The sequence below is a fragment of the Hypanus sabinus genome, chromosome 3 (assembly GCF_030144855.1).
Source record: "Hypanus sabinus isolate sHypSab1 chromosome 3, sHypSab1.hap1, whole genome shotgun sequence".
Lineage (NCBI taxonomy): Eukaryota > Metazoa > Chordata > Chondrichthyes > Myliobatiformes > Dasyatidae > Hypanus > Hypanus sabinus.
In genome coordinates, this window is record NC_082708.1 from 68,276,112 (window position 1) to 68,290,070 (window position 13,959).

A 13,959-nucleotide genomic window follows, 5' to 3' on the forward strand; every position below is an offset into this window, starting at 1 on the left:
CTTAACGAAAGGTTTAGTAAAGAATAACAAAATAGGAAATGGCCCATTCTAATGAAACAGTCAAATATGCACAAGTTGGAGTTCATATTGAACTTCTCTGTCACTCACACACCGGACCCTCGGTCAACACAAACATCGCTGGCAATCCATCTTGAACAATCGGGTCTCCCACGGAATCGTATGCTACAACTGGTTCTTCCCAGCATCTTCTCTCTTCATCTGCGCTCGAACAAAAGCCCAAAACCAACCTTACTGTCCTTTACCAAAAAAAAACCACCTACCTGCTAATTGGATGGGCCACATTCCACATCATCCCTAATCTTCAACAATAACCCAAACTAACAAAATTGCTGAACGAAGTACCGACAGCATAACAGTAAAAAGGTGAACCAGGGTATTACACTTACCATTAATGCATGTTTCAGTAATGATATGTTTGTTTTGAAGTTCAAAGTGCATTTATTATCAAAGAATGTATGGTGGTGCTAGAAAGTTTGTGAACACTTTAGAATTTTCTTTATTTCTGCATATATAGGACCTAAAATGTGATCTGGTCTTCGTGCAAGTCTCAAAACTAGATAGAGAACCAAATTAATTAAATAACACAAAAAAATTATACTTCATTTGTTGAAAAAAAATCATCCAATATTATGAGTTTGTTGGAAAAAGCGTGTGAACCTTTAGGGTATCAGTTCATTTAAGGGGAAATTAAAGACCCATGTTTCAATCAATGGGATAACAATCAGGTGTGAGTGTGGGAGGCCCTGCCCTATTTAAAGAACATAAACCAGGGTCCTCACTATCAAAGCCTGATCTTGACCATACAGGTTTTTAAAACTGTGCCATGCCTTGATCAAAGGAGATTTATGAGGGGCTCAGAAAAAAAAAAGTTGCTTATGCTCACCAGGCTGGAAAAGGATCCAAAACAATTTCTAAAGAGTTTGGGCTCCACCAATCCAGTCAGGCAGATGGTGTACAAATGGAAGAAATTCAACACCTTTGTTTCTTTCCCAAGGAGTGGTTGGCCAACAAAAATCACTCCAAGAGCAAGTAATATTCCAGATAGTCCCAAAGAACCCCACAGTAACACCTAAGGAGCTACAGGCCTCTCTTGCATTGGCTAATGTCACTGTTCATGAGCTTACCATCATGCAAACATTGAACAACAATGATGTGTATGGAAGGATTGATTGCAAAGAGAAAGCCATTCTCCAAGAATCTTGTTGCCCGTCTAAAGTTCGCTAAAGACCACATGGATAAGCCAGAAAGCTATTGGAAGAATGTCCTGTGGACAGATGAGTCCAGAATAGAAGTTTTTGGCTTAAATGAGAAGTGTTATGTTTGGTGAAAAGCAAACACAGCATTTCAGTATAAGAACCTCATCCCATCTGTGAAACATGCTGGTGGCAGTGTCATGGTTTGGGCCTGTTTTGCTGCCTCAGGACCAGAACGGCTTGCTATCATTGATGGAACTTTGAATTCTAAATTGCACCCTGACATATTCCTGTAGAATTTGGGTATCTGTCTGTGAACTGAAGCTCAAGAGAAAGTGGGTCATGCAGCAAGACAATGATCCTAAACACGTTAGTCTACCAAAGAATAGTTAAAGCAGAAGAAATTTCACAGACTAGCTGACTCAAAGCCCTAACCTTAACCCTACAGAAATGTTGTAGAAGTACTTGAAGCACAAAGTTCATGCAAGGAAATCCACCAACATCCCACAGCCGAAGCAGTTTTGTAAGGAGGAATGGCCTGAAATTCCTTCAAGCTGCAAGACTGATCAATAGTTACCAGAAACGTTAAATTGATTTAAGTTATTGCTGTACAAGGGGGTCACACCAGTTACCGAAAGCAAAGCTTCACATACTTTTTCCAACAAATACTTGTAATATTGGATCATTTTTCCTCGATAAATAAAAAACAGTTGGCCCTTCTTATCCGCGGATTCTACCAACCTTCGATCGGGAAAACCCATAAGTTCTCTCTCCAGCACTCGTTGTTTGAGCATGTACAGACTATTTTTTCTTGTCATTATTCCCTAAACAATAGTGTAATAACTATTTACATTGTATTAGGTATTATAAGTAATCTAGAAATGACTTAAAAGTACAGGCAGTCCCCAGGTTATGAATGAGTTCCATTCCTGAGTCTGTCTTTAAGTCGGAACAGGTACATCCAGTATTATTTAGCGTCAGTTAGTCAAACGTTTCTAAGTATATAGTACATATTTTACCTTTCTATGCATATAAAACACTTAAGAAACATACATATTTCAATAATTAAGCCACTGTGTTGCTTAGTAATAATTGTAGCTTTCATCAGGGCAGAGCCTTTCACATGCTCCATTAAAATTGTTCTGATCGTTGACTGACTGTAGCCTAATACTTTTCCAATGACCTATGGCTTTTCACCTCTTTCTGATCGCTTTATTACTTCCACCTTATTTTCAATCGTAATCGTGGTTACTTTCGTGAAAATAAACACTGCGGATCCAGAGCAGCTCCGCCGGGTCCTAATGTCCACCACACTGAGAATGGTTAAATAAAGTAACTTGGACATCCTCGTTTTTTGGTATCCACGGTGGGCGTCTCAGAACCAATCCCCCGTGGATAAAGAGGGCTGACTGTATAGATGTTTTTATTAATTTAATTAGATTGTTTATCTAGTTTTAGGACTTGCATGAAGACCTGATCACATTTTGGGTCATATTTATGCAGAAATAGAGAAAAGTCTAAAAGTCACAGACTTTCTAGAACCACAAGCTTGATGTTTGTCTCCATACAGGGAGCCACAAAACAAAGAGATCCATTAGAACCCATTAAAAAGACTGTTAAACATCCAATGTGCAGAGAATGAAATAAAAACAAATCAAAGTGTGTCTCAATACAGCGCAGTGATGAGTAAACCTCACAGAGGAGCAAACTGAACAGGCCTGTCCCTCACCTCCAGCCTTGGCACCTTGACCTTATCAATCTGGCATAGTGCTTACATCATCTTAGATTAATAATTTGTTTATGTTTGCATTGTTTCTCCTGAATTGTTTGTTTTCCTAGTTGGTTGACAAGGCTGAAATGCCTGAAGGAATTGATTGATGTCAGAACAACATCAATCATTTGCTAATATAATGGAGAAATTTTTTTTATTAACATTTGAGTTTTATTGAAGCTGAATTTCTAAAGGATACACAGGAATTAATACATGATTGAAAGAAATCTGAAGTATGTCCTTTAGTTTCAAATTAACATTAAAAATTATAGTGCTTACTGAACTACTCGGCAGTATAAGGGAATGCAGGTAATATGCAAAAAGTTGGGCTGTTTTCATTACACCAATGGAAATACAATTATTTAATATTATGATGGAATGGGGACAAAGGATAGAACTAGATGACGAGTCAAAGTTAAGATACAGTCGGCCCTTTGCATCCACGGATCGAAAATATTCAATAAAAAATTCCAGCAAGTTCCAAAAAACAAAACTTGAATTTGCCATGTGCTGAGCACTACGCTGAATCCACACAAATGAAGTGATGTGTAGGCATACCCTGCTGTAGCCTACTGCCATTTCACAGATCCTCAGTCTTTCTCCAGCACTCGTCGTTTGAGCATTGTTCGCCTCACATCTCATTCATTCACTACTTGTGAGCGAGAGGAAGGAGTTTAAGGCTAGTAAGGGATGGCTGGCTAGCCAGGTAATGCACTACAGCCTCAAGAACTTAAAGATCACGAGGGAATCGGCATCAGCGTTCTCAGAAGAGCTACGATGGTTGCGTCTGTACTGAACATGTACACTTTTTTTCTTGTCATTATTCCCTAAACAATAGTCTAACAACTATTTACATAGCATTTACATTGTATTAGGTATTATAAGTAATCTAGAGATGATTTAAAGTATACGGGAGGAAGTGCGTAGGTTAAATGCAAATACTACGCCATTTTATATAGGGAGCTGAGCATCCGCAGGGGATCCTGGAACCAATCCCCTGTGGATACCGAGGGACGACTGTATTTATATTCCATGGACAAATGCAATACTGTGTACAAGTGATGTGGGACAAAAGGAGGAAAAACATAAGTTTTGTGCATGCACCAGGAATAGCAAAGGGCTTTGGCCTCGATCTTAACAGGTAGGTAAGCAGAAAGTGAGCAGAGATGGAGGAGGCAGAGAATGTGAAGAGTTGATTTCTCCCAGTTCTTCCCAAATTTAATTAAATAACAGTTTTAGAATTCTGGTGCAGCTATTCAGATTGAGAAGCTGGCAAGTTGTTGGACTGGTAAAAGCAATTTAAAAAAAAAGGCCATTCAATTCCTAGTACCTACCCTGCAGGACTAAGTTCAACAATTTTAGATACTTGCTATTTGAACAAGAACTGGCCATTTCCGTCATAATGTTTGTAAAGTCAAACTATTCAACTGTACCACACATTAAAGCAGTGGTTCACCATAACTGCTTATTATATATTAAAAAATTACTTTTGTTCCATTCTTTGCTCTCCACCATCTCTGACTAACTTGTTTCATTCTGTCTAATGAAGAGGCCTGGATCTGAAATGTTAGCTGCTATTCTTCATGTGTCCTAAGTTTTCCAGAATTATGTTTTTGTAAAACCCTTCAAGGGACTAAGTGTTGATTTCTTTTACACCAATCCCTTCTCCTAGATTGCCAATAAAAACTAGTAATTATTACCCTAGTTTTTTTATTACCAGTTTACTGAGAAAAATTCAGTAGATTATTTCATTTCAGCAGGGAGTAAATGTGATTCAACAAGGCCATGTAAAATATCATCTGATAGATGAGCATTAACAATCATTTTCCATTATATTAATTTCAGTCATTGAAGATGCTGCTATAGATTTGGCCATGATATGTGCTGCATAATTGAGTTACACAGGTTAAACAATGCACATCTTTGCAGTTTAAATCTAGAGCAAGATGTAATATGTTCATAAGTCTGCACCCAAATATAAGGCAAGCAATCAGTGAAAAAACTATTTCCAAAATGGAACATAACATAAGTATATCATAATAAACCAACTTCAACAATAAGTTCTCTACTCCTTATTGTCCATGTCACCATTTCACAATCCTCTATTGCTCTTTGTTTCATTCAATCTTCTTCATCACTTGATCCCTGTGGCTGGACTTCCTTCTGAGGCTCAGGCGCAGGTAGTTCAAGTCGAGACCATAATACAGGCTCAGCTTTCTTCATAGTAATTTCAACCTTCACAGGTGTCATGCTCATTTGACTCTTACTAACATCAATAACCTTTTATGTATAGAAGTGCAGAAAGAAAAAAATGTTTCATTACAATAGAAAACAAATTGAAAAGAATTCCAATATATTGTCAAATAAGCACCTAACAAGAAGTGCAAATTATAAATTAATATCCTTTAAAAAAAACTCCAGTTGTTAACAAGAAATGAAAGCTGAAACAACTTTAATAAAGAATTAATTGAGGCTGTGAGAAAAAGCTTCAAACCAAGAATGGCCAGGAAAGATGGAGCCAGAAATGAGTTTGTAGTCTAGACTACAGATGACAGCTTCAGATAACCAATATTCAACAGAAGATAGCAAAGTTCATTCTGATTGGAAATGCTAGACAAGCAAGCAAAAACAAATTGCAGACAGGTGAAGGAAAATAATACAGAATCACAAGTGTCCTTCCAGTATACATATGTACATTTAAGTAACCAATTGTAGTGCACTATTTAAAAAAAAAGTAGAGGGCTTAAGTTGAATCTTTGATAGATAAAGCAACAGTCAAAGAGTATGCAGAAAAATAATTCCATTACATTTATCCAACTGTATTCAGAAAATGAGACAGTCTAATCCAGCTGGGCAAAAAAAAAGAGTAAACATTTTTAATTTTGTAAGGCTTAAACCAGGAGTTTCCAACCTGGGGTCCACAGACCCCTTGTTTAATGGTATTGATCCAATAAAAAATGTTGGGATCCCCTGATGTAATTGATGAATAGAATGACTGAAGCACAAAACTACAGAAAATATACAGATTTGAGGGGAATGTGAGTATTACGTCGAAGAACAGCAGTGGTATTTTGAAAGAGAGAAGATACACCAAGGCCAAGAAAAGATTTAGTAGAAATGAAAATGACATGAACTAATGATCAAAAATCAGCTTGGAGAAACCATAGAGAGAAACAGAAAAGTATCAATTGTATTCAAGACCCAGGAATGCAGTAAATCAAGACAGGATGAAGCAGAAAGTAAAACTTCTGAGCCCTCTGTGCTTACTCTTCGCTATAAAACAAAAATGTACTTCATCTCTACCTTCAATTGGTGGTAGGTAATACCTTGTTCTAAATTCACAAGTGTTCTCTTCACCCCCATATAGTTTACAATTCACCTACAGATTAAAATGCACTCTCAGTGAATTTCATTGTGATCACCCTGTCTTTAAAAACACATGGGTCTAGACTGTGCAACTGTTTTTGGTAGGTCTGGAACACAAGAACAAATAGGAACTCATTACACTTTACTGTAATTTTATAAGAAAGGAACTCTACTTGAGCAAAATATGATTTCCCTTTTGTTTTTACCCCTATTTGTGCTCTGCATGACAGGTAAAAGCCTCAGTTCAATTAGACCGTGTCTAATATGAGCAAAGTTTATGACCCTCTACAAATACAAATTCTTGGAATCCCAATTCCTACACGTAACTCTCTCAAGGGATAAAATTATACCTAGGATTCTTCAATGCAGGTAATCAAATCCGAATGAGAGAAAACATTGACTAATTATTAACTTATGATGCTTCAAAAACAAAACAAAAATGCAAATGCTTTAATTTATCAATTGCAGAACAATGCAGATGACAATTTAAGCTACAACATTTCAGGAATTAAATATTATAGCAACCACTCCATGTTTAATCAATGAGCAGAAAATCAAAATTCAATTTTGCTCAATCCTCAATACACTAATCCTGAATTCTTTGAGGGGCAAACTACAGTAGCATCAACTCCAAATTAATTACATAAAAAAAGTTGGTGCAGGCATTATAATCTGAAAATTGGAATATTGAATAAATGGCCTCCAAATCTTTTCAAATTTAATAGAAGGGTCATATACGACACTTCTAATTTTCTCCAAATTTAGACATAACATAGTTTGAGAAAACCTATGAAATACAGTAGGGGATTAATTTCTTTCCAATTCAACAAAATAGATGTTCTAGCCATTAATGTAAGAAATGCAATCATCCGACAAGCAGAAGAAGATAAATGAATTGACCCCATCATTGGTAAACCAAAGATTGCAGTAATAGGATGAGGTTGTAAATCAATGTTTAATACCGTGGAAAAAATATTGAAAATGTCTTTCCAATATTTTTTCCAATCCTATTTGTTTTTCCGGTTTTGATTATATATATGTTGAGAGGATCGGAGTTGGGGACACTGATGATTTTGTAATTTTTTTTAAGATACTATAAACAGCCCATTTTTTTCTTCTTTCCTTTGTTTTCTTAATAGTTAGTGGTTAGTTTGTTAGTTTAGTTTTTCTTAGGGTATTAATTTTTTTTTTCTTTTTCTCTTTTGTTTTTTTTCCAACATGAAATACTTAGTTTTTTTTGTTTCATTTATATGACATTTGTATCATTCATGATTTGGGAAGACATAACTATAATGTACTTATTTGCTTGTGTATCCTTTTATGTTCATTTTAATTTTGTAAGTTTGTAATCCCATTTCCTATGTACTAATCTTATCGTTGATATTAATAAAAAGATTGAAAAAGAAAGAATCTGAAAATTATTTTTTAATATCTGTACTTACACCCCATAAATTCAATCTCTGTTCAAATTTCTGATCCCTTTCAAATATAATGTGGATATTCAGCTGTAATATAAAAACAATTATATTAATATACAAAATTGAATTTGTCAAAATCTACACATTCTTAAAAAAATTCAACTTTTAAGGCTGGTAAAAATGTACTAAAACTATTTATAACTAAGTCAGATCTCATTGAGCCCGTCTCTGTGACTCAGAGGGAAGTGGGGGGGGGGGGTAGAGAGAGAGAAAGAGTGCAATAGTGATAAAAGAATTCCATAGTTAGAGAAGAAAGCAGATTCTGTGGATCTGAAAGGACACCTAAATGGAATGTTGCCTCCCAGGTTCCAGCATCAGGGATGTCTTGGATACAGGCAGGGTGACAAAGGACTGGAAAATTACAAATGTCACTCCACTCTAAAGGAAGGAGGAAGGCAGCAGAAAGGAAATTATAGACTAGTTATCCTGACCTTGGTGGTTGGGAAAATATTGGAGTCAATTGTTAAGTGTGAGGTTATGGAGTACTTGGTGACACAGGACAAGATAGGACAAAATCAAGGGAGAATCCTACCTGATCTTTTATGCGTTGGGTGTTCGATGTTCTCTTTAAACTGGTTTAATGTGTTTATTTCATAGCTGCCAGTGGGAGGAAGAATCTCAGGGTTGTACAGTATACCATTTAAATGTAAATTGAAACCACTGGAAAGGTTGTAATGGGACACAAAGAAGTGACGGTTGAACTTTATAAATATTTTGCATCAGTCTTCACTATGGAAGACACTAGCAGAGTGCTAGAAATGCGACAGTGTCAGGGAAAAAGTGAGTGCAGTTACTATTACTAAGGAGTTTGGAAATTGTAGAGCCTGAGGGTCATCTAGTTTCTTAATGAGGTAGCTGAAGAGATTGTGGAGGCATTAGTAAAGACCTTTCAAGAATCACTAGATTCTGGAATGGTTCCAGAGGACTGGCAAATTGAAAAGTGTCACACCATTCTTTAAAAAGGGAAGGAGGCAGAAGAAAGGAAAATATAGACAAGTTTGCTTGGCTTCAATGGTTGAGTCCGTTATTAAGGATGAAGTGTTGAGGTACTTGGAAGCACACAATAAAATAGGTCAAAGTCAGCACGGTTTTCTCAAGAGGAAATCTTGCCTGACAAATCTGTTGGAATTCTTTAAGGAAATAAAATGCAGGAAAGTCAAGAGTATCAGTGGATGTTGTTTGTTTAGACTTTCAGAAGGCAAGTTGCTGCACGAGGCTGCTAACAAGAGCCAGGGAAATAGTGCAATTGAACATGTAAGGTTCAACCATGGATAGAAGATTGGCTGACTGGCAGGAGGCAAAGAGTGAGAATAAAGGAGGCTTCTTCTCACCTTATCAATGATTTGGATGGTGAAATTGATGGTTTTGTGGCCAACTTTACAAAATGATACAAAGATGGGTGGAGGGGCAGTGGTGGTTATAGAAGCAGGATCTCTGCAGGACAGATTGAGAGAATGGATAAATAAGTGGCAGATGGAAAATAGATGGATGTGCACAGTTATTCCAAGTGGGAAACTTTGTCACATGGTGTGAGCAGAATCATCTGCAGCTTAAAGTGAAAAAGACTAAGGAGCTGGTGGAGGACCTGAGGAGGGCTAAGGCACCGGTGACCCCCGTTTCCATCCAAGGGGTCAGTTTGGACATGGTGGAGGATTACAAGTACCTGGGAATACGAACTGACAATAAACTGGACTGGTCAAAGAACACTGAAGCTGTCTACAATAAGGGTCAGAGCCGTCTCTATTTCCTGAGGGGACTGAGGTCCTTTAACAACTGCCAGATGATGCTGAGGACGTTCTACGAGGCTGTGGTGGCCAGTGCTATCATGTTTGCTGTTGTGTGCTGGGGCAGCAGGCTGAGGGCAGCAGACACCAACAGAATCAACAAACTCACTTGTAAGGCCAGTGATGTTGTGGGGGTGGAACTGGACTCTCTGATGGTGGTGTCTGAAAAGAGGATACTGTCCAAGTTGCATGCCATTTTGGACAATGACTCCCATCCACTCCATAATGTACTGGTTAGGCACAGGAGTACATTCAGCCAGAGACTCATTCCTACCTGTGGCCATCAAACTTTACAACTCCTCCCTCGGAGTGTCAGACACCCTGTGCCAATTGATTGGTCCTGGACTTATTTCCACTTGGCATGATTAACTTAGTATTTAATTACTTATGGTTTTATATTGCTATATTTCTTCACTATTCTTGGTTGGTGTGGCTGTAACAAAACTCAATTTCCCACGGGATCAATAAAGTCCGTCTGTCTTTTGCCAAAGTGTATGAAAGTGCGGACTATTTTGTAAATGGAGAGAAAATTCAGAAATCAGAGGTTCAAAGGGAGTCCTCATGCAAGTTAACCTGCAGGTCGAGTTGGTGGTAAGGAAGGCAATACAATGTTAGCATCTATTTCAAAAAAAGTAGAATACAGAAGCGTGGATGTAATTCTGATGCTTTATAACACACTGGTTAGATTACACTTGTTCCTTAACCAAACAAAGAAATGCTGTCATTGGAGAGGTTCACAAGAATGGTCCCAGGAATGATAGGGTTAATGTATGAGGAGCTTTTGACAGCTCTAAGCCTGTAACTGGAGTTTAGAAGAATGTGAGGGGAACTCATTGAAACCTATCAAATGCTGAAAGCCCTGAATAGAGTGGACTTGGAACGGTTAGTTCATACACTGCAAGAGTCTAAGTCCTGAAGGCAAAAAAAGTTCAGAATTGGGGGATATCCATTTAGAACAGAGATAAGGAAAAATCTTTAACCAGAGGGTGGTTAATATGTGGAATGTATTGCCAGAGACAGCTGTCCAGGCCAGTTCACTGGGTATATTTCAGGTTGTTGTTCAATCAGGACATGAAAGGTTACAGAGAGAAGGCAGACAAAGAATGGAATGGCAGGGTAGGTTTGATGGGCCAAATTCCTAATTCTGCTCCTATGTCTTATAGCCAAAGTAATAACTACAATTTATTGATTAGCGGGGAATGTCCTCAGCAACATTTTGTCATGGTGTTCCAATTGCAAATAATAAAATATTCCCAATCGGAATAGGAACCATACTTAGTAAGATAGTAGCTGTGTAAACTGATCAAGTACATCTAGGTGTGGATGCACATGTCAATAGGAAAAAGTCAATTCCTAAATCAATTCCACTGTGCTTTGAACAGCAAGGTTGGTCACATTTACTTTGTGGTATTTGTGAAAAGCAATACAAACATCCATAAAACCGTGCAAGCAGACAATGCATATTCTAAATTTACAAAAATACCAATTACTGTCACTGCAGTACAGGCAGTCCCCGGGTTACGTACGAGTTCCGTTCCTGAGTCCATCTTTAAGTCGGATTTGTACGCAAGTCGGAACAAGTACATCCGGTATTATTTAGCGTCAGTTAGTCAAATGTTTGTCTTAGTATATACAAACCCCATTTCCAGAAAAGTTGGGATATTTTCCAAAATGCAATAAAAACAAAAATCTGTAATATGTTAATTCACGTGAACCTTTATTTAACTACAAAAGTACTGAGGGTACTAACTGTAGTAGATTTGAAATTGGAAAATTTGTCCATTCTTGCTTGACGTAAGACTTCAGCTGGTCTCCATTGTCTGATTCTCCTCTTCATGATGCACCATACATTTTCAATAGGAGATAGATCTGGACTGGCAGCAGGCCAGTCAAGCAAACGCATTCTATGTCTACAAAGCCACGCTGTTGTAGCCCATGCAGAATGTGGTCTGGCATTGTCCTGCTGAAATAAGCATGGACATCCCGGGAAGAGACGTCACCATGATGGCAACATATGTCTCTCTAAAACCCTAATATATGCCTCAGAGTCAATGGTACCTTCACATACATGCAACTCACCCATGCCATGGCACTGATACACCCCCATACCATCACAGATGCTGGCTTTAACACCTTCCGCTGATAACAATCAGGATGGTCGTTTTCACCTTTGGCACGGAGAACTCGACGCCTGTTTTTTGCGAAAACTAATTGAAATGTGGACTCATCTGACCACAGCACACAGTTCCACAGTCTTTTGGTCCATCTGAGATGAGCTCGGGCCCAGAGAAATTGCTGGCGTTTCTGCATGGAGTTGAAGTATGGCTTCTTCCTTCCGTAATACAGTTTCAAGTTGCATTTCTGGATGCAGCAACGGACTGTGTTAAGTGACAATGGTTTTCCAAAGTACTCCCCAGCCCAGGTGGCTATAATTGTCACAGTAGCATGAAGGTTCTTAGGCAGTGCCGTCTGAGGGCTTGAAGATCACGTACATTCAACAGTGGTTTCCGACCTTGCCCTCTACGCACTGAGATGTCTCTGAATTCTCTGAATCTTTTCACAATATTATGTACTGTAGATGTTGAAAGACCTAAATTCTCTGCAATCTTGCATTGAGAAATGTTTTTTGAACTAACAATTCTCTCACGAATTTTGGCACAAAGAGGTGAGCCACGACCCATCCTTGCTTGCAAAGACTGAGCCTTTGATGGACGCTACTTTTATACCCAGTCATGATACATCACCTGCTACCAATTAGCCTGCTTAATGTGGAGTTGTAGCGATGTGCTACACACAGTGCTGAAATAACAGCACGCAGTCGGTAAGTCGTTTGGAGACTAGTTTATACAAACTTCACAGCGCTGGCATTTAATCCCTAGCACCCGCCCTCTCCGGGCAGAAATGACGTCAGAGGTGCAGTACCAAAGTCTCCCACCGTGCGCTGGCTATTTGTGAGCCGGTTCGCCTGCGCAGAAAGTGGGTTGCCACATAACCCCGCCCTCAGAACCGGCGATACATCCCCCAAAGTCCACAGTCTGGATCAGCCTCTGTGCCGCGGTGCCTGAACTTCGACCAGCTGCGCCAAGTCCACATGGGCTGGTTTGAGTCGGTCCACCGTGAAAACCTCCTCTTTCCTCCAAATGTCCAGAAGGTACATGGACCCGTTGTTGTTGATCACCTTGAATGACCCCTCAGACGGCCGCTGTAGCAGTGCCCGGTGTTCGCCCCTTCGTACAAACACAGACTTACAATTCTACAGGTCTTTGGGTACATGGGTCGGGGTCCGTCCGTGCTGTGAAGTTGGTACGGGGGCCAGGTTGCCAAGCCTTTCGAGTAGCCTGTCCAGGACTGCTGCGGGTTCTTCCTCTTGCCCCCTTGGGGCTGGTATGAACTCTCCCGGGATGGGCAGGGGCGCGCCGTACACCATCGCGGCCAACGAGGCATGCAGATCCTCTTTGGGCGCTGTGCGAATTTCAAGCAGGACCCAGGGAAGCTCGTCCACCCAGTTAGGTCCCCTCAGGCAGGCCATGAGAGCCGACTTCAAGTGACGGTGGAAGCATTCCACCAGTCAGTTTGACTGTGGGTGGTAGGCAGTTGTAGCTGCGTTCCCAACAGGCTGGCCACAGCCGACCACAGGCTGGAGGTGAACTGGGCGCCTCTGTCGGAGGTAATGTGGGCCGGTACCCCGAAGCATGCTACCCAGGTTGCAATCAATGCTCGGGCGCAGGAATCGGCAGATGTGTCATTGAGCGGGACTGCCTCTGGCCACCTCATGAACCGGTTTACCATAGTTAGGAGGTACCGCACTCCTCGGGACTCCGGTAGGGGGCCTACGATATCCACATGAATGTGGTCGAACCTCCGGTGGGTGGGTTTGAACTGCTCTGGTGGGGCTTTAGTGTGCCGCCGCACCTTGGCTGTTTAGCACTGCGTGCATGTTCTGGCCCATTCACTGACCTGCTTGCGAAGCCCGTGCCACGTGAACTTGCTGGAGACCAGCCGGACAGTTGTCCTGATAGATGGGTGCGCCAAACCCTGTATGGAGTTGAAAACTCACTGCCTCCAGGCTGCCAGGACGATGGGGCAAGGTTGGCCGGTAGCCACTTCGCACAGGAGGGTCCTATCACCTGGGTTTGCCTGCTGCGCCTCCGCCAGTGCTGGATAGTCCACCCCCAGGGACAGGGCCTGGACAGCTAGTCTGGAGTGTGCGTCCGCCATGACGTTGTACTTTCCTGAGATATGCTGGATGTCCGTTGTGTACTTGGAGATGTAGAACAGACGTTGCTGCTGGCCAGCCGACCAGGGATCGGACACCTTCGTGAACACACAGGTCAAAAGTTTGTGGT

The 13,959-nt window shown here is 40.3% G+C and overlaps 1 protein-coding gene across 1 annotated transcript in view; it reads right to left on the reverse strand.

Annotated features, from left to right (window-relative positions):
* Nucleotides 1–9: 9 nt before the first annotated feature.
* Nucleotides 10–13,959, reverse strand: part of chordc1a (cysteine and histidine-rich domain (CHORD) containing 1a) — a 51,171-nt gene continuing 37,221 nt past the window's right edge. The window contains exons 10-11 of the mRNA XM_059964603.1: nucleotides 7,794–7,856; nucleotides 10–5,265 (exon numbers count right to left, since the gene is read on the reverse strand). Coding sequence (XP_059820586.1) covers nucleotides 5,107–5,265; nucleotides 7,794–7,856 — 222 coding nt within the window. The 3' untranslated portion in view covers nucleotides 10–5,106. The remainder of the gene's footprint in view (nucleotides 5,266–7,793; nucleotides 7,857–13,959) is intronic.